The sequence below is a fragment of the Xyrauchen texanus genome, chromosome 37 (genome assembly GCF_025860055.1).
Source record: "Xyrauchen texanus isolate HMW12.3.18 chromosome 37, RBS_HiC_50CHRs, whole genome shotgun sequence".
Classification (NCBI taxonomy): domain Eukaryota; kingdom Metazoa; phylum Chordata; class Actinopteri; order Cypriniformes; family Catostomidae; genus Xyrauchen; species Xyrauchen texanus.
Genome location: NC_068312.1, coordinates 8,000,898 through 8,019,970, shown reverse-complemented (window position 1 = coordinate 8,019,970; position 19,073 = coordinate 8,000,898). Strand labels below are relative to the sequence as shown.

Genomic DNA, 19,073 nt, shown 5'->3' with positions numbered 1-19,073 from the left:
CTTAGTTGGCTGTGTATGTTTTTAGGAGACCAGGATTAGAGTTGGAGATAAATGTATTGACACTTCTGCTTATTAGTCCATTAGAAGAGACCTAAATGTATTCTCTTGCAGCGTGTTACTGGGCTCTCAACTGGGGTTTACATGAACAGGAGAAAGAGCTTGAGTTCCCCTTATTTTGATCGGTAAGACATGTATCATGTTATCATTAACTTTTAAAGGAATTGTTCACTAAAAATTAAAATTGTGTTACCATTTACTTTTCATGTTATTCCAACTCTTTATGATTTTCTTTTTTTCCATGAAACACAAAATTATGCCATAAAGGAATAATTCACCCAAAAATGAAAATTCTCTCATCATTTACTCACCCTCATGCATCCTCGTGTATGACTTTCACCTCGTGTATGACTTTCTTTCTTCTACAGAACACAAATTAAGATTTTTAGAAAAATGTCTCAACTCTGTAGGTCCATATAATCAAGTGAATGATGACCAGACCTTTGAAGCTCAAAAAGCATATAAATGCAGCATAAAAGTAATACATATGACTCCAGTGGTTAAATCCATATCTTCAGAAGCAATGTGATGGGTGTGGTTGTCCTGTATAATGAAGTCCTTTTTCTTTTTTTTTACCATGTCCATTAAATGTCCACCTTCAAATAGCCCTCATAAGCGCTCTTCTCGCCCAAGAGTTCATCTTTAGTTTTTGGTTGTTTTCTTCATGTACAGTATATTGCCACTTACTGGGAAGGGAGTAGAAGTTACTTAAATAATGATCTGTTACATCCTTGAAAGTTCTATAATATAATTTCTTAAGACATGAATTTAACAACTGGAGTTGTTATTTGAAGGTGTGGATGGTGATTTATAGTCAAATCTCCAAAACCAAACTCCAAAAAGGACAAAAAAAAGCACCATTAAAACCCCATATAAGTAGTCATAAGACGTGTGCACTGTATTCTAAGTCTTCTAAAATATCTTTGTGCAAGGAACAGAAAATTTATCCGGGACATTATTGAGATTACATCATTTAGGTAGAGGGGAAGATTGTCTGTGAAAAACATCTTACATTTCCATCTGTTCCTCACTCAAAGCTAACGTATGGCTTCAGAAATCTACTTTGATGGTGCCTTTTGTCCTATTTTGAGCATGGCTGTATATATTGTATGGAAAATGAAAGTATAATAATAATAATCACATTTTCAATTTAGGGTGAACTATTCCTTTAAAGCTGAAGTTGTGTTTTTATACAGTATGTCATTAATGAGGATTGTACAGGCAAACAATATTGTTAAATGTGTTAAAAGATCTGTGGTGTGTATAGTGTGGCAGGTTAATATTGATTTTCCAATGCATCGTGATCTTCATTTGATATTAATCTCTTTATCTATTCTTAAATCCAAAGAATGATTAATGTGAGTAAATCACTTGTATATGTGGCCAAATTTCACACTATGCAATAAAAAAAATTATGTAATTAGAAATGGTCAGATTTCACTCATCAGTGATAAAGTAGTATATAGTGACAAAGAAATTCATCATCGAGATCCTTATACTTCGTGTTAATAGTAAAGGTTTGGTTTGACGACTCCGTGTGATGTGTGATCAAAGATCCACACAATACATTTGTCACTGAATGGTGTCACTTTTATAGCCTTTTGTTCTTTACAGTCGATCAGTAGTTGATAAAAAATAAAAAAAACATAATTTTTTTTTAAATAAAATAAACTAAAAATGAAAAAAAATGTAAGATTTAAATCTAATCACACATAGCACAAATGTGGTAAAGAAGCCATTCGAGTTCTCTCTCGTTAATATGGGCTCAGCACTTCTGTGACACGCTTGCTGAACTGATGCTATTCTTAGAGACAGTACCGGTTTTTAGCATGTGTTCTACATATCAATGTAAATACTTGTGAATAGTACAGATTTTGCTTGTAAACATGTTACAAAAAATAGACCTAATTCCTAGTAAGAAGATACCCTTTATAATTAACCGCTGTCACAGTGTGTCACCGTTATGTTTCCAAGGTCTCTTATTTTGATATAGTTTTTATCTTCTGCCCTCTGTTTTTCCCATTAACTACATTTCCCATGGTGCACTGCCCTCATCATAGCCATCTGTTGGCATCATCCTCACCTGTTCTCCATTTACTCCTGCTTGTATAAATACCCTCTTGGTCAATTCTTATTTGTTGCTACCCGTGTTCAGTTCTTGTTTGTTGTTTCCTGAGTTCATGTTTATTTGTATTACTATCATCATCATCTTCATTAAAAGCCTGCACTTAGATCCAGCGTCTTCCATCTCATCTCAGCAACTACTCTTTACAGAAGAACTGACCTAACATGGATCTAGCGGCTGTCAGAATTTATCTGCTCAAGCAAGGTGACCGTCCAGTTGAGGATCACGTCCGTGAGTTTTTAGAACTGGCTAACGTGGTGCACTATGATGACCGTGCTCTGGTGATTTTCTTCAGGGTCGGTCTAAATAGTGCACTACAGGCACAGATGCCTCCGCCGGATCCTCACTGGACATTGTGTGACTACGTGGAGGTGGATCTGCAACTTTGTTGCTCCCCTTTCACTGTTGGTAAGGCTGATGGGACATTGGATCACCTCCCACAGTAAACACCCCCTCAGCCTTCCACGGCTCCTTCGTCCAAGCCTACCACAGCTCCTTCTTCCAAGCCTGCCATGGCAAACGAGCCAGCACCCACCCATGTAGCCACAACCGTCCAAGCGGTTGCTAGGCATGGAGTTGATTCCCGCCTGTGTGCCCACCCTGTTTACCCTTCCTCCTCTGCTGGTTCAGTCCACCATCATAGACTCACTGGTTCTGTCCATTTATGGCCACTTCTACTCCGTTGCCTCCATCCAGGACATTAGCTCCTCCTCCTCCTTCTGCTCAGCCAGTTCCCCTCAAGTCACCAGCTCGACCATCGGCCATGGTGACTTCCCAGACAAGGGGATCTCTCGACCCTCCAACTTTGCCTTGGCCCTCCGTTCCCTCATCATCACCTCGGCTCTATGTCCCCTCGTCTCCACTGTGGTCCGTCAGCCTATCGGCATCACTGGGGTCCCAAGCCCCTCCAGCTCCACCATGGTCCATCGGTCACCTGGATCCACCTTGACTCAACAATCCTCTGGCTATGCCTTGGCTCTCAGATCCTCCAGCTACACCTCGGCTCTACGATCCTTCAGCTCCACCAGAGACCTCCCTCCCTACAGCTCTATGATGGCAAGAGGGTGAGTAAATGATGAGAGAACTTTCATTTTTGCATTTTATTGGTGAGTTTGGTAGTGTACGGGACATGTTTGGATGACATCATACCTCTGTGTCCGAAGTGTCTCCAGACACAGTGGTGCTGTGGTTCACCACTTGCACAGGACTTGGACAGGAAATTCTTTCATGCTCGTATTCGTAGAAATTATTTGAGCATAGAGTCAACATGCCGCTGTCCACACAGCTCTCGGGCAGACTTTCCTCCTCACAACTGTGTCTGTGCATGGAGTCACAGAGGGCAAGAGCCAGAGAATCACAGCTCTGTCTGTGCAGATCCTCCATCATCTGAAGATGATCATAGTCTTCATCTAGACACGTGTTACAGCACCTACACAAGTATTCATTAATATAAACATCAAAGTTACAAAATACTGCTCACCCTGTGTTCATTATAAACAAAATGGAGACTAGATAACTAGTAATCATTATACATATACTCCACCTTCCATGGCTCTGTCCCTCGAGCCTCTCATGGCACCACCTTCCATGGCTCTGCTCGCATTCTTCTAGCCTCCCTGTGCTCCGCCCTCACCCGCAGAGACTCCTCCTCCAACAGCTCCACCTGCTCCATCTCAGGACCTATCTCCAGCTCCGCAATCGGGATCTCAAGTCCCCACTCTAGATCTGCCCTCTAAGTCTCCAGCTCCTTCGTCCAGGCCACCTGACCCTGTTCTGTGGCCACCTCCCAGGCCTCATGACCCTGTCCCCGCTCTGCGGCCTCCTCCCAGACCTCTCAATCCTAACCCTGCCCTGTGGCTGCTTCCCAGGCCTCCTGATCATCCCCAGACTCCTCCCCAGCCACCTGATCATCCACCAAGTCCCCCTGAACCTCCTGATCATTCCCTGGATCCGCATCTTCCTGCCCTCTTCAAGGGGGGTATGTCACAGTGTGTCACCGTTATGTTTCCAAGGACTCTTATTTTGATTTGATTTATTTTTTTCTTCTGCCCTCTGTTTTTCCCATTAACTACATTTCCCATGGTGCACTGCCTTCATCACAGCCATCTGTTCCCCATCATCCTCACCTGTGCTCCATTCCCTCATTTACTTCTGCTTGTATAAATACCCTCTAGTTTTGTTCCCTCTTGGTCAGTTCTTGTTTGTTACTACATGAGTTAAATTCTTGTTTGTTGTTTCCTGAGTTCACGTTTATTTGTATTGCTATCATCATCTTCATTAAAAGCCTGCACTTAGACCCAGCGTCTCCCGTCTCCTCTCAGCAGCTACTCTTCACAACTGTATTAGCTATGAGAGAATTTCTTTCATAATGTATGGAAGCTAAATTAACTTTATAACTGAAATGTACCTATATGAATTGTAATAGAATTGAATCAAATCAAATTTAAATCAGAGTCGAATCTGAAAATTTGCATCAATGTTATGATTGTCTCAAATCAGAAGAGTGAGGAACCAAGTGCTTTATTGAAATTAGAGTACTCCATAATCATGTAAACAGTAACAAGCAATGGGTCAATTATCCAATTAGGCAGCAGACAGGGCAGAAACCATCCAAACGACAAGCTGAGACAATAATCCAATGAACAGGCACTGCATCAAAAACCCAGGGAAATAAACAGTCCAAAACAGCTTGCAGAAAGAGTAATCCAGGAAACAGGCAAACAGAGGAAGTGATGCTCAGAAATGCAATCAACTTAGGCAAGACTTCGCAAAGAACTAGAAAGCAAACGGGATTTAAATAGACAGGCCGTGAATAGTGAGATGAGTCAAGTGAGTGAGAGTCCTCTCAATACTACCTCTTGTGGTTATTTGGTGTTACAGCAGTAGAGGATGTTACAAACAAAACACAGCCCTTGTTTATAGTTCTGTATTTTATATATGTATAAAGATTACTAGTTGTCTCTGTCTCCAGTTTGTTTATAATGAACACAGGATGAGCAGTAGTTTGATGTTTATATTAATGAATACTTGTGTAGGTGCTGTAACATGTGTCTAGATGAAGACTATGATCATCATCAGATGATGGAGGATCTGTACAGACAGAGCTGTGATTCTCTGGCTCTTGCCCTGTGTGACCCCATGCGCAGACACAGCTCTGAGGAGGACAGCCTGCCCGAGAGCTGCGAGGACAGTGGCACGTCAACTCTACGCTCAAATAATTTCTACGAATACGAGCATAAAAGAACTTCCTGTAAAAGAATTTCCTGTCCAAGTCCCGTGCAAGCGGTGGACAACAGCACCACTGTGTCTGGAGACACTTCGGACACAGAGGTATGATGTCATCCAAACATGTCCCATATACTATCAAACTCACCAATCAAATGCAAAAATTAAAGTTCATTCATTAACCCATATGCCATCCCAGATGTGCATGACTTTCTTTCTTCTGCTGACCCATATGATATTGTATTTTAGAAGAATATTTCAGCTCTGTAGGCCTATAAATGCAAGTGAATGGTGACCAGAATTTTAAAGCTTAAAAAGCACATAAAGGTAGCATAAACGTATTATAAATAAGACTCCATTGGTTAAATCTATATCTTCAGAAGTGATATGATAGATGTGGGTGAGAAATAGATCAATATTTAAGTCCTTTTTTACCACACATTCTTCTACCTACCAATGGCAATATGAATGAAGATTGTGAATTGTCAAAAATGAAAAGAATGTGAAAGTGGAGATTGATAGTAAAAAAAGGACGTAAATACTTATCTGTTTCTGATTCACACTTTTCTTTCTGTCTTGAAGCTCCAAAATGACAAAAAGAAGTGATAAAAGTGGTTTAAATCTTTTGTAGTCAAATGATAGCTGGCCCAGGCTCACGTTTGTAACAAATAGTGTGTGTTGACAGGTTGTGGAGGTGCGAGATGAGGCTGCGTTTTGTTCAGATAGTGAATCAGTTCTGAGTTGGACTCCATCACAACCTGCTCAGAAAAATGATTCAGGAAAAAAATGCCTCTCTGCTATCTTCACTGAGGTACTAGATTAACTCATCACACATGACCTAAAGCCCCTAAATTAAATGCTCAGATCCGAATATTTGACCCACTGCACAGCTTCTAAATTATAAACTGTACCTTTAAAAAATAAAATCACAGTCCTAAAACTCCAAAACTCCTAATGCTCAAACAGCCATCTGTACAAAATAATCCCAGAATTTGCATTTCAGAATGTGGCCTTAGACTTTTGAACCCCTCAGTTTAACATTTAGTGAATGGTTTCATGTTATTCATGGTATTACGATGGCACATGTCCAAATAAACATGATATCAAATCCTATGTTTCTCCAGTTCCACCAAACGTTAGGAACGAACCCATCTGGTGTGTTTGAAAGGAATATTTTCCTTAGAGCAGATACTGTTTTCTTTGTGCCTGTGTAGAAAAGGAAGGATGAGTTGGTGGTGACTGAGGCTCTGTCTGAAAAGGCTTACAGAATTGTGCTGGCAGGAGACGCTGCGGTGGGCAAGTCTAGTTTCCTTCTTCGCCTCTGTAAGAACGAGTTCAAAGGCAACACCAGTGCCACACTGGGTAAGAACTCTCCAACACTCAGCTACACTTGAATAGATTCCAGTGGTATTATTGTTAATGGAAACATAAAAATAAATGACTTTTTTTGTTAGCTAAAATAAACATAAAAACTAACATAATTGGGGAAAAAATTCAACTAAACTAAAATGTGTTTTCAAGACTCCAAAACTAAACTAAACAAAAAATGACCTGAAATTAGTTTTAGTATTTGATAAACAGTATATTATAACATCTGAAAACTTAACAACCAGCCTTCATGAAACATGAAAAGGACACTAGCAGCCCTGAGATATATTTAAATTATATCAGTGAACAAATCAACGTTGGCAAATCTAAAACACTTAAACTAAAATTAAAACTAAATATACAAATTTACAATTAATAAATATACAAAATCCATTTCCTTACAGGTATTGATTTTCAGATGAAAACCTTGGTGGTAGATGGTGTTCCTACATTGCTGCAGTTGTGGGATACGGCTGGGCAGGAAAGGTAAGATCCTATGACTCATATTCTAGCTAAAATCACTCCCTTTCTTCTCAAAGACATTTGCTCAGCTGCTGCATGCAAAACAGGATTATGTGACCTGCATGCTGCCATCTATGCACAATGGCATAGATTTGGTTTGAACATTGAGGGGGAACAAATGTGGTTTTGAGAAGTGTTATGTGTCATTTCAACACATTACACAAAGCATAATAACAGTTCAAATTATTGCACAGATAAATAAAAAAAGTATATTAAATGTAGAGATGCCGCAGTGTGGGTTTTTGACAGTTAGATTACCGTCTGAGAAAAAAAATTGCAGTTAACCAGTTTTACAATTATTTTCTTATTATGCACTGATGCAAAAAATGCATATCATATAAATCGCCTAAACGTCTAAGTGGACGTACACTGGCATCCAAACTTTTGCTGTTCCGGAAGGAAATTGGTACTTTAATTCACCAAAAGTGGCATTCAGCTGATCAAAAAGATAGTCAGGACATTGCTGGTGTAAAAACAGCACCATCACTAATTGAAAAAAGTACTTTTTGATCAAATCGCAACATTTCCAGCACCTATCACTCCCAACATCTTATTCTTGAGTAATCAGGCTAATCTCCTAATTTGGTACTAGAAAATCACTTGCTATTATATCAAACACAGTTGAAAGCTATTTGGTTAATTAAATGACGCTTAAAATTGTCTTTGTGATTGTTTTTGAGTTGCCACAGTATGCAATAGACTGGCAAGTCTTAAGGTCAATATTAGGTCAAAAATGGCAAAAATGATACAGCTTTCTCTAGAAACTCAGTCAATTATTGTTTTGAGGAAAGCTATACAGTGCTTGAAATTGCCAAATAACTAAAGATTTCATACAAAGGTGAACACTACAGTCTTCAAAGACAAAGGACAACTGCTCTAACAAGGACAGTAAGTGATGTGGAAGGCCAGATGTACAACTAAACAAGAGGATAAGTACATCAGAGTCTCTAGTTTGAGAAATAGACACCTCACATGTCCTCAGCTGACAGCTTCATTGAATTCTACCCACTCAACACTAGTTTCATGTACATGTCACGGTGTGGGTAATCAGGAGACGGCAGACAGAAGGTTAGGATCCATACGCAGTTTATTATATAAGTAACAAAAAGGTAAACACAAAGAAAAGTCCACGATGGGAAAAACTAACTATCAAACAACAGAACACACAGCTAGAAGAACAAACACGATGGGCAGGAAACCGGGGCAAAGGCATGACAAGAAACCATACACGATATCAACATTAAACAAACACTGGAGAAAATAAAAGGTCCACGAGGGGAAAAGTAAACAAACACAAATTCACACATGGGTGAACACGAGTTGACAAACATCCACGAACAGCAGGGTAATCCTCAAACGAACGAACACGACAAGCGGTAGCACACACTGACAGAGGCATGAACATGAAACGGTAACATTCAACAACGATCGACAAAGACTGAACAAAGAACCAGGGTTTAAATACACGGACAAAGTGGAGACTGAACGAGGCACAGGTGAAAACAATGATGAGTGCAGGCAGAGAGGAAGGCCGGGAATTGTGGGAAATGTAGTTTAGACAAGGACAGTGAAACACGGGGCAAACAACAAGGAAAACACGACATGGAGCGCGAACGGTGACGGGTGAAGTGGAAAACACGGAGCAGACAAGGAAACATGACATAAACGTGATAGTGCGACAGAGAACACAGGGCAGACAACAGGTAATCGTGACAGAACAACAGTAAAGAGAAGACTCAGGGGTGCAGGCCTTATGGGAAGAATTGCCAAAAAAAAGTCACTTTTGAAACCAAAAGATAAGGTCAGAGTGGGCAAAGAAACACTTTGGACAACAGATAATTGGAAAAGAGTGTTACCTATCTTAACCCCATTGAGTTTTTCATTTCACCCCACACTTCCCAAGTGCTACAGGAAGTGTGGGGTGAAATGTCACCTGAGTATCTGGACAAACTGACAGCTAGAATGCCAAGAATCTACAAAGCTGTCATTGCTGCACATGGAGGATGTTTTGATGAGAACTCTTTGAAGTAGTTTCTGACAAATTGTAATAGTTATTTTTCACTTAATTGATGTCCTGACTATACATTATGATCAGTTGAATGCCACTTTAGTGAATAGTACATTGTTCCAAACTTTTGGCCGCCAGTGTATTACGGGGGGATATGTGGATGCTAAGGGAAGCTCTATAATAATAAAACTTATAAATACAAACACACACACACACACACACACACACACACACACACACACACACACACACACACACACACACACACACAAAAGGAGGTAGAGACACTCCAATCTAGGGCACAACACCGCTTATGCGTATCCCGAGTTCAGTGATATGCTTAAGTGTAAACAGTGCTTTACAATTGCGTAAATGTAAGATTATTGTGGGTGCACAACATGTAGTTCCAGGCATTAAACAGTTTTTTGTTCTGCATCAGTTTATTAAAGCAACCCATTGTCTGTCAGACACCCCAACATAAAGAATCAGCAACAGACTTTAAATTCTGTCCACAGCACCTTACAAATAAACCTTTTGACTATGAATAATAATGGGAATGTTGCTTACAGCTGGCAATTTAAAGTCCGATCATAACTAAAATTGACATTTATTGTTGAATGCGGTGAATTTGTCCTGAAGCAATGCTTTAAATAAGGAGGACAATTTAAGATGCAACTTTTCAGTTTACTTGCGGATAGTAACTACAAACAAATGCAGAACATTACAAAAAGTGGCATCTTTAATTCATCACTTTAAAATAAACACAGCTAAAAATATTAAACTCTAGTCTCATTTGTAGAATGTGTTTCTTTCTAGGACTTCTGTCTGCTTGTTTTACATTCATCCTTTAAATGCTGCCAAACAGCCGATTTAAGTTGCTTTTTTGATGGATGTGAAGTTGGTGGTTCAAATTCCTCTATTCAATTTTGGAATTTGTGTGTTTAAGCGTAAGTTTCACATGAATTGAAAGTTAGCAACATAACTTAAGTTTTTTTGTCTTAATATGTCAGACTCACAGCCACTCAATTGCTGGGGGGTTTGGGTGTTGGTCAAATCACCACCTTCACAGCATTGGTGCCCCCATCTCCCCCAATTCTACCCCTGTGTGGGGTCTCAATTCTGGGCCATTTTGAATCAATCACCTGAGAAGTAAATGCCATGTGACTGATCACTCTGGAGCCCAAGGCTGATTGACTCATGGCACCACAGTAACGCACAGTCCCACACACTTCACTAGAGTTATATTAGAACTCCTTGATCTAATAGATGTAAATTTTGACATATGATATGGAAGAGATACCTTTTAATCACTTTGCATCTGGATAGGACATGGTGTAAATACTACAACTGGACTGCTATACTTATATCCTTCCACACCATTTAATTAAGATAAGAAACCTTCGCCTCAACCTTGTAGCTGAACCTTCAGAATAATTTATACCGCTGCCAAAAAAAAAAAAAAATACAGATGGCATACACATTCTGTAATGCGCCATGATGCAGCTATGGAGAGGATTTATGGTTTCTGTTGGTGTTCCTATTACAGGTTTCGTAGCATTGCTAAGTCTTACTTCAGGAGAGCTGATGGAGTTCTTCTACTGTATGATGTCACTTGTGAGAAGAGCTTCCTTAATGTGCGTGAGTGGGTCGACATCATTGAGGTAATGTCTAGACTGTATACTTAAATTTTATTTACAATATTTGCCATTCTATTAAATCTATACTTTTTTTTTTTTTTGCCTTTTGTATTATTCTTTTCCCTTAAGTCCTCTTATGTTACTCAAGGTTTTTAAATCAAAACAGGCCAAATTTAGTTGCGCATGACTATTTTACACCCTTTCCCTGACACTTAGAATTAAACAGGATGCTTTTGCTGCTGTGACTTTAAGACTTAAAACATAAGGATGCAGTTGCAAGAAATAAAGTAGTAGTTGTGAGATATATAGTTGCAAGATATAAAGTTGAAATTGCCAGAAATAAAGTGGCAATTGTGAGATATAAAGTTACAATTATGTGAAATAAAATAGCAATTGTGAGTTCCCCTTCTGTAACTCACTCGATGATGAAGAACTAGGGGTTGCTCCTGGGAGCCCCAGACATCTGTGATCTTTGAGAAAAGGCCAAGTAAAATCTCTCGCTCTTACGAGCTGTTGGTATCTACGGCGCATTGCCCTTGGGTGCTTCAGCAGCAGAAAAGTGCATATTTTCTAAAAGAAAAAGAGCATATTTTCTCTAAAAGAGAATATATTCCTACTAAAAGAGTGGCACTTACGAAAGCATCTTTTTCAAGATGTCTTTTCGTTTGTGTGTTATTCCTGGTTTTGGTTGCTGTCTCTCCACTTCTGATGGCCATGATTGCTGTCTCACGTGTTTGGGTGCTACCCACGCAGAGAAGGCATTCGAGGATGGTTCATGCCCTCATTGCGAGAGCATGACCATGCCTACGTTGTGCTCGGGCTTTCCTTCGCCCCTACTTCATCATACCCAAAAAAGGCGGCGGGTTGCGGACAATCTTGGACCCGTGAGCCCTGAACCGGGCTTTGCACAGACTCCTGTTCAAGATGTTGACGCAAAAACGCATTTTAGCGAGCATCCGGCATCAAGAAAATGTCCGGCAGTAGACCTGAATGACACGTACTTCCGTGTCTCGGTTCCTCGTCAACACAGACCCTTCCTTCGGTTTGCTTTTGAGGGCCAGGCATGCCAGTACAAGATCCTCCCCTTTGGTCTGTCCCTGTCACCTTGCGCCTTCACGAAGGTCGCAGAGGCAACCCTTGCCCCATTAATGGAAGTGGGCATTCGCACTACCGCAACCATCTCGATGACTGGCTGATTCTAGCTCACTCGCGGGACTTGTGTGCACACAGGGACCTGGTGCTAAGGTACCTCAGCTGTTTGGGGCTTCGGGTCAACTGGGAAAAGAGCAAGCTCTCCCCGGTTCAGAGCATCTCTTTTCTCAGTATGGAGTTAGACTGGGTCTCGATGAAGGTGCGCCTCACTGGCTTCAGACCCGAGTCGCGAAATGGGCATGGCCCCACGGCACACACTGCGTGCTCGTCACGCAGGTCTGCTGCCATCTGTTCAGCCCTTGGTTCGACCTAGCATTCCTATTGGCAGGAGTTCCCCTAGGCCAGGTCTCCAGGCACGTCGCGGTTACGACGGACACCTCAAAGTGTGGCTGGGGCTTCATGTGCAATGGGCACGCAGACTGGCACATCAAATGTCTCGAGTTGCTAACGGTATTGCTTGCACTGCGGAGGCTGTTGCATGTGAAAAATAGCATCAGACTGCACGTAACCTTCCCCAACTCCCCAAGAGACGTCATATAGTTCCCCACATCCCTTAGGGAGGGAAGCGACATAACTAGCCTGGGAGCAGGCTGTGCCAGCCGCGGCCTTTTCTCTTCACTATGTTTTATATCCATGGAGTGTTAGATGCGACTGGGGCCATCTAATGCTATAGCATGCATCAGGGAAGGTGTTCTATTCCAATCCTATTCTTTCAGGGGGAAAAGACCCCATGGAGACCACATCCTACCCAACAGGGGAGGTTAACATGTGGCAAATACATCACATGGGCTTACCAGACATACATGGAAGTGGCGCAGTGGTAGGTCCTGCCACGATTGGGAGGAGCTCTACAAACACAGCGACCGGGGCAGAGGGAGCTCTACCCAAGGGAGACATGGGTCCACCGAGAGGGGGACCGTACTGTGGAAAACACATCACAGGAGATATTGGAGTAATAAGAACATGTGGAGCACCTGTTCCAGCGCAGGCAAGACGGTTTGTCCTCTAAGTTCGGAGCCAGAGGGCTAGGGAGGAAGGACACCCAGGGTCCGTGACTTGTGGACTCGACTGGGAGAGTAGAGTGCATGTCTTCATCTCAGGGGATGGCCTTTTGTTCGACTGATTCTAGCTGTTCAAACCGGGCTCTCCGAAGGCCCGAGAGGACAACAGAGAGATTTCATGAGGGGAACAGGCATAGCCTAGGAGGGTTCGGCCGCCGGACACCGCTTTGGCATGATCTGAGGGACGTGCAGTGACTCCAAAGGAGGAGATGGCTGGTGAGTTGTGACATGCGACGAGAGCGAACGCCGCCCTGGCAATTTATATACGCTACTGTCGCTGTGTTGTCTGAATGAATTAACACATGCTTGCCGTGGATCGACAGAATAAATCTGCGCAGGACAAGAAATACAGCCAGCAACTCTAGGCAGTTGATGTGCCAACCCAGCCGGGGCCCCATCCAGGAGCCCGTTGTACATGGCACCCCAGCCCAACTGGGAGGCATCCATAGTAACTACAACGCGTCCAGACACCTGCTGTAGGGGGACTCCTGCTCGTAGAAAAGAGAGGTCTGTCCAAGGGCTGAATAAGTGACGACAGGAAGGGTCACACGGTATGTGCTGTGGCACCATGTCCATCTCTGTCTCAAGTCTGAAGCCAATGCTGTAGCAGTCTCATATGCATCAACCCGAGTGGCGCGACTGTCGCTGAGGATGCCATATGCCCCAGGAGCCTCAGTGGAACCGCTGTGCCCGGTCTGAACAAACACAGGCATTGCTCGCTTGTGATGCGTGCTGTTATTGAGTCTGAGTCTAACTCCATTCTGAGAAAAGAGATGCTCTGAACCAGGGAGAGCTTGCTCTTTTCCCAGTTGACCCAAAGCCCTGAATGGCTGAGGTCCCTGCGTGCACAGAGCTGCTGTCAAGAGTGTGATAAGATTAGCCAGTTGTCGAGGTAGTTTAGTATATGGATGCCCACTTCCCTTAACGGGGCAAGAGCTGCCTCTGCAACTTTCATGAAGATGCGAGGGGACAGGGACGGACTGAAGGGGAGGACCTTGTATCGATACGCCTGGCCGTCGAAAGAGAACCATAGAAAGGGTCAGTGACGGGATAATATTGAGATGATTCAGGTCTACCGCCGCAAGCCAATCTTGATGCCGACCGCATGTCAGAATACATTTCTGCGTCACCATCTTGTATGGGAGTCTGTGTAAGGTCCGGTTCAGAACTCGTAGGTCCAACATTGGCCGCAACCCACCTCGGGTTGGAAAGCGTAAGCCATGCATCCAAGCTCCGGGCGAGGGGTACAAAGGGGACAATCACGTGTGACGTACCTGGAGATGTGGCCTCGTGCCAAGGGGGAACAGGCAATGTCACGTCAGGGAGCGTTGCTTCATCCAAAAGTGGTTGTGCTGAGGAGAGGCTCAAAGCACTTACCCACCTCCGTGTACCCAGCCTGGGGCGGGTAGGCGACTGAGAAGGAGGATCTGTAGTGATGACCTCTGGACTCGTCACCACCTGCCAGCCTGAGGCGCGGGTATGGTGCAGTTGGGCACGTGAAGGCGTAGGTTCATGGGGGCCCGGCTGCAGGTGCTCGTGGTCTAATCGCCATGAGAATGGGGGTTGTGGGCACCGGCTAAGTGACCCAGGGAATGAGGAAACACTTTTTTTTTTTACTATGTGGTTACCGCAGCCCGTTGGGGGTGCAGCAATTAAAGAGAAAGAACAAATTATTCTCCACCTGGCCCTCCACTGGGGGATGGAGTGGTCAGAGCACCAACTCAGCGGCAGACGTATCTCTCTCCCTGGGTTGCCCATCTCAGGAGAGTTTGGGAGCTTTCCAGGTCCGGGAGGACATCCGTGAGACGGGGGGGCGTCCGCCTCCTGCTGGGAGCTCTACGCTGTGAGCTCCAGCCGTGTTGGCCCTATACCCGTGGGTAGAAGGTTTGACACGGGGGGCGACTGGAGTGGCTTTCCCCCGGAAGAAGGAAAGCCGCGACTGCAAAGTTGCCATGGACATGTTCTCACAATGAGAAGATGAACCATCCACAAACGATGCCTCAGTGTTTTCTCTGCCCACACACGTGAGACAGCGCCCGTGGCCATCTGAAGTGGAGAGATAACGACCACATCCAGCAATAACACAAGGAAGGAAGGGCATCTTGAAAAAGACGTGACTTTAAAAAAGCTTTCAACGTCCAAGTGCTTGCTCTTTTAGAGAATAAACTCTTTTAGGTGGCTGTCGAAGCGCCCAGGGGCGAAGTTTGCACTGGGGTGAAGAGAAGAGAAAAGCCTCTGATTTGCGCCATATCTCCAACAGCATATGATCTTGTTAGAGGTGAGTGGAACAGCAGTGGATTTATTCAGCTCGCTGAAACACAACCGCTCGGCTCGAAAAAAAATCTGTCTGAACAGATGCACTCTTCCCTCCTTTTATACTCCTTTTATATTTATGTCTGGTGCAGAGGCATGCAAATTCTGTTTTCCAATTCTCATTGCCCTTTTCTCAAAGATAAGAGGTAACCGAGGCTCTCAAGTGCGACGCCTAGTGTCACTACATCGACACAACGTCGAGTGAGTGACAGAAGGGGAACTTGCAATTGTGAGATATAAAGTTGCAATTGAGAGACAAAGTTGCAATTGAAAGAAATAGTCGCAACTGTGAGATATAAAGTTGCAATTGTGAGGTATAAAGTTGCAATTGTGAGACACAAAGTTGCAATTGAAATAAATAGTTGCAATTGTGAGATATAAAGTTGCAGTTGTTAGATGTAAAGTTGCAATTGTGAGAAATAATGTCACAATTGTGATATATAGTTGCAATTGTGAGATATGAAGTTGCAATTGTGAGATATAAAGTTGCAACTGCAAGAAATAAAGTCACAATTGTGAGATATAGTTGCAATTGTGAGATGTAAAGTTGCAATTGTGTGATATAAAGTTGCAAGATATAAGTGACTGAAGTCTACACAAGCAAGTTTTGTCCAAGCTTGTGTCCCTTAAAAGCACATTGCTTTCAAAGGGGTGTTGCAGAGACAGTTAAAATTGGATATCAGTGTATGCTTTCTCTGATGCAGGATGTGTCCCAAGATGATATTCCTATCATGCTTGTGGGAAACAAGACAGACCTGAGAAATGAAGCTCTTCTACATGGAGTCACCTGTATTCCAACCAGCTATGGGGAGAAACTGGCCATGGTTAGTTATTCACTTCAGTTCAAAATCTAATGATCTTGTGTTAGTTTCTGTTTATAGCTCTCCTATACTTTCACTTTGCCTGTAGATGTGATTTGACCTTTCAGTGATCCAGAACATTGCCACTTGCAGCTCTTTACTAATGTTTTAGGTCATATTACTTCATGTGCAAGAAGAAATTACATTTAGACTCTGGAAAGAACATGTTTTTCACAAGTGTAAGTGCTTCACTAAGTCAGCTTTTTATGTTTTTTTGCAGACGTATAGTGCTTTATTCTGTGAGACGAGTGCTAAAGATGGTTCCAATATCATTGAGGCAGTTCTTCATTTAGCACGGTAAGCCCCATTTCAGAGTAAAAACATAAAAACAGAATCCAGGCAAAATTAGAACATTTGGCTACCAGAAGACTAGACCAAAGGCAACAAAGAGCTTTCAAGTGAAACTTTGTGCATGTAAAATGTATTCATCACAAGAGGGCAGCAAATCTATTGAATGATGCTAGTCTGAAGATAATGCTTTGATGATCCCTCGCAAGGGGAAACTTTTTCAGTTTACATTACCAACTCAGGGGGGTTTGTAGCCCTTAATCAGTACTGGGCCTCAGTCTTCCCATACATTTATCAAGTGTACCCTTATTTACTAGGGCGAATCAGGGGAGTGATTCCCAGGGAGGATTCTTTTGGCAAAAACAGCACCAAAATGTGCTTTAAAGCTTTAAACTTACATAGTAATATTAGACTTTAAAAAATAAAAAGCATTAATATTCGGCTCTGTGGTTGATCTGCGAAGTTGTGTACACTTTCTCACTGTCCCACACATTAGAGAGGTGACAAAGCATACTGATGAATGCAAGGAGCCGATAGCAGTGGCAAAACTCTCCGGAGGTCATAACAAAATGATGTCCAACTCTAACTGCTGCATTGGCTGATGCGTGTCAACATCATCCCCAAACAAAGACTCTGTCGCAAGTACAATGCTTCTACAGAGTTCAAGCAGAATAACATTTAATTGTTGAACTATTTATTCAAGTTACATGAAAGATAGGAAAAATTAGAATTTTGCTTTGCTACATGTGCTCAAGTTTTGACCTTGCGATTTTCTTGCATTTTATTTTATTGCGTGCCACATGTTTAAGTTCAAGCACATTTTTATGTGTTGCATTGCCTTTGATATCCCTGCATTTCTCAGCTTTTAGGACTGCGAAGAGACACTCATATTTGTTGCATTCTTTTTTGGTTTACATACATTTAGTTAGGAGTTTAGTATTGCGTACCATGACTTTTCTTATTTGTTACATGAAAACATTCTTTGTGTGAGTGAAATATATACCATTATATACTGTATGTCTAACAGGGTAACTGAATAGTTTTTTTTTGTTATTATTTGTGGTATGTGAAACAGGATACTTGATCGGAAATAATGTGAAAAGTCCTATTTGTCAGGAACCGTTAAAGGAATAGGCTATTTTGTTCTTTTTTTTTTTTCATTAATCTCTTTAATTCACTTTTTGAGACGTGTGTCTAATGAAATGCATGAAACCCTTTATGGATTAACCAAATATTTTAGAATTATTTGGATAAAGATTTGAAAATTGGTGCTTGGTTCAAAGCATATTATTTTTTTAGATCATATTTAAATGCTGAAAAATTATAGTTTTAATTAAAACAGATTAGAGTTTTTATGGAGGCCTCTAATTGTAATCTATAATTTACTTTATGCATTTCACATGGCATACTGCTGTTATTGCATCATATTGTTTTTGGAACAGCAGTCAGTTTTAATGGGTAATGGTCTGATAAACACTCTTCTCTTGTCAGTAACATGAATACAACACTCTATTCAATCATAAACGGTGGACACTTATTATTTATGTTCTTACAGGAAACCTTCCTGAATTTGCTCACTTATATTATCTCATTGCATGCAACTGTTTCTTTTATAATCTGATGCATAGCGTGACTTTAAGATTGAATGTATGTTGCAAGCACACATTGAATATTGAAATAAAGATTAATATGTTTTTCACTCCAATTTTTATTGTGGCAGTACTAACATATAAAACAGTTCTTTTGTTTGAACATGTAAACAATCAAAAAATCACTTTACAAATTTCATAAGGCAGATTGGGAACTGTTTTTAATGCTCCCAGAGTTGTATAAAACTGAAATTAGGTGACTGACTGTTTTAATTTCAAAACATTTATAATGTTGCTAAACATGCAAACAAAACACATTTCACATACTGTACTCTGTGAAATCACCAAACACTCAAAAAGATAGCAAACATATATAATTATATATATTACAACAAAAACGTAGTAGCATTTTCCAGATGATCTATTGCATATTTTCTTGTTTTACTGTATCATTTATCTTTATTATTAAAGGGTAATGCTTTGTTTTTCATGTTTGATCAGATATATGTATTAATTATTTGAGTATGTTGCAGTAAATCACTAATCCTAAATCAAGATCTTAATGCGAATGACAAAAATCAGTGAATGTTGCACTTTTTCAGTTTGGCTGTAGAATTCACTGTCATTCAAAGGTCTAAATCTCATGAAACCTGTTAAAAACACATCCAAGTCTCATCTCAACCCAAAATCAAAAGAATAAAATTGACTTTGCATAAATAAAATGAAGGCTATTTTTTAGGATGATTAAGCAATTTAATTGACATTAATTTAGTCACAATTAAGCACATTTTCCCAATACAATTCTCATTACTGTAATGCAAAAAATAAAATGTAAATAGATTTTCTCGTTACAGTAATGCAGCGAGAT

General features: G+C 41.4%; 1 protein-coding gene across 1 annotated transcript in view; it reads left to right on the top strand.

Moving 5' to 3' along the window:
• rasef (RAS and EF-hand domain containing) overlaps positions 1-18,293 on the top strand; it is a 41,247-nt gene extending 22,954 nt beyond the window's left edge. The window contains exons 9-17 of the mRNA XM_052109066.1: positions 112-182; positions 5,218-5,512; positions 6,093-6,218; positions 6,622-6,769; positions 7,180-7,261; positions 10,852-10,966; positions 16,173-16,292; positions 16,549-16,625; positions 17,113-18,293. Coding sequence (XP_051965026.1) covers positions 112-182; positions 5,218-5,512; positions 6,093-6,218; positions 6,622-6,769; positions 7,180-7,261; positions 10,852-10,966; positions 16,173-16,292; positions 16,549-16,625; positions 17,113-17,218 — 1,140 coding nt within the window. The 3' untranslated portion in view covers positions 17,219-18,293. The remainder of the gene's footprint in view (positions 1-111; positions 183-5,217; positions 5,513-6,092; positions 6,219-6,621; positions 6,770-7,179; positions 7,262-10,851; positions 10,967-16,172; positions 16,293-16,548; positions 16,626-17,112) is intronic.
• Positions 18,294-19,073: the final 780 nt, after the last annotated feature.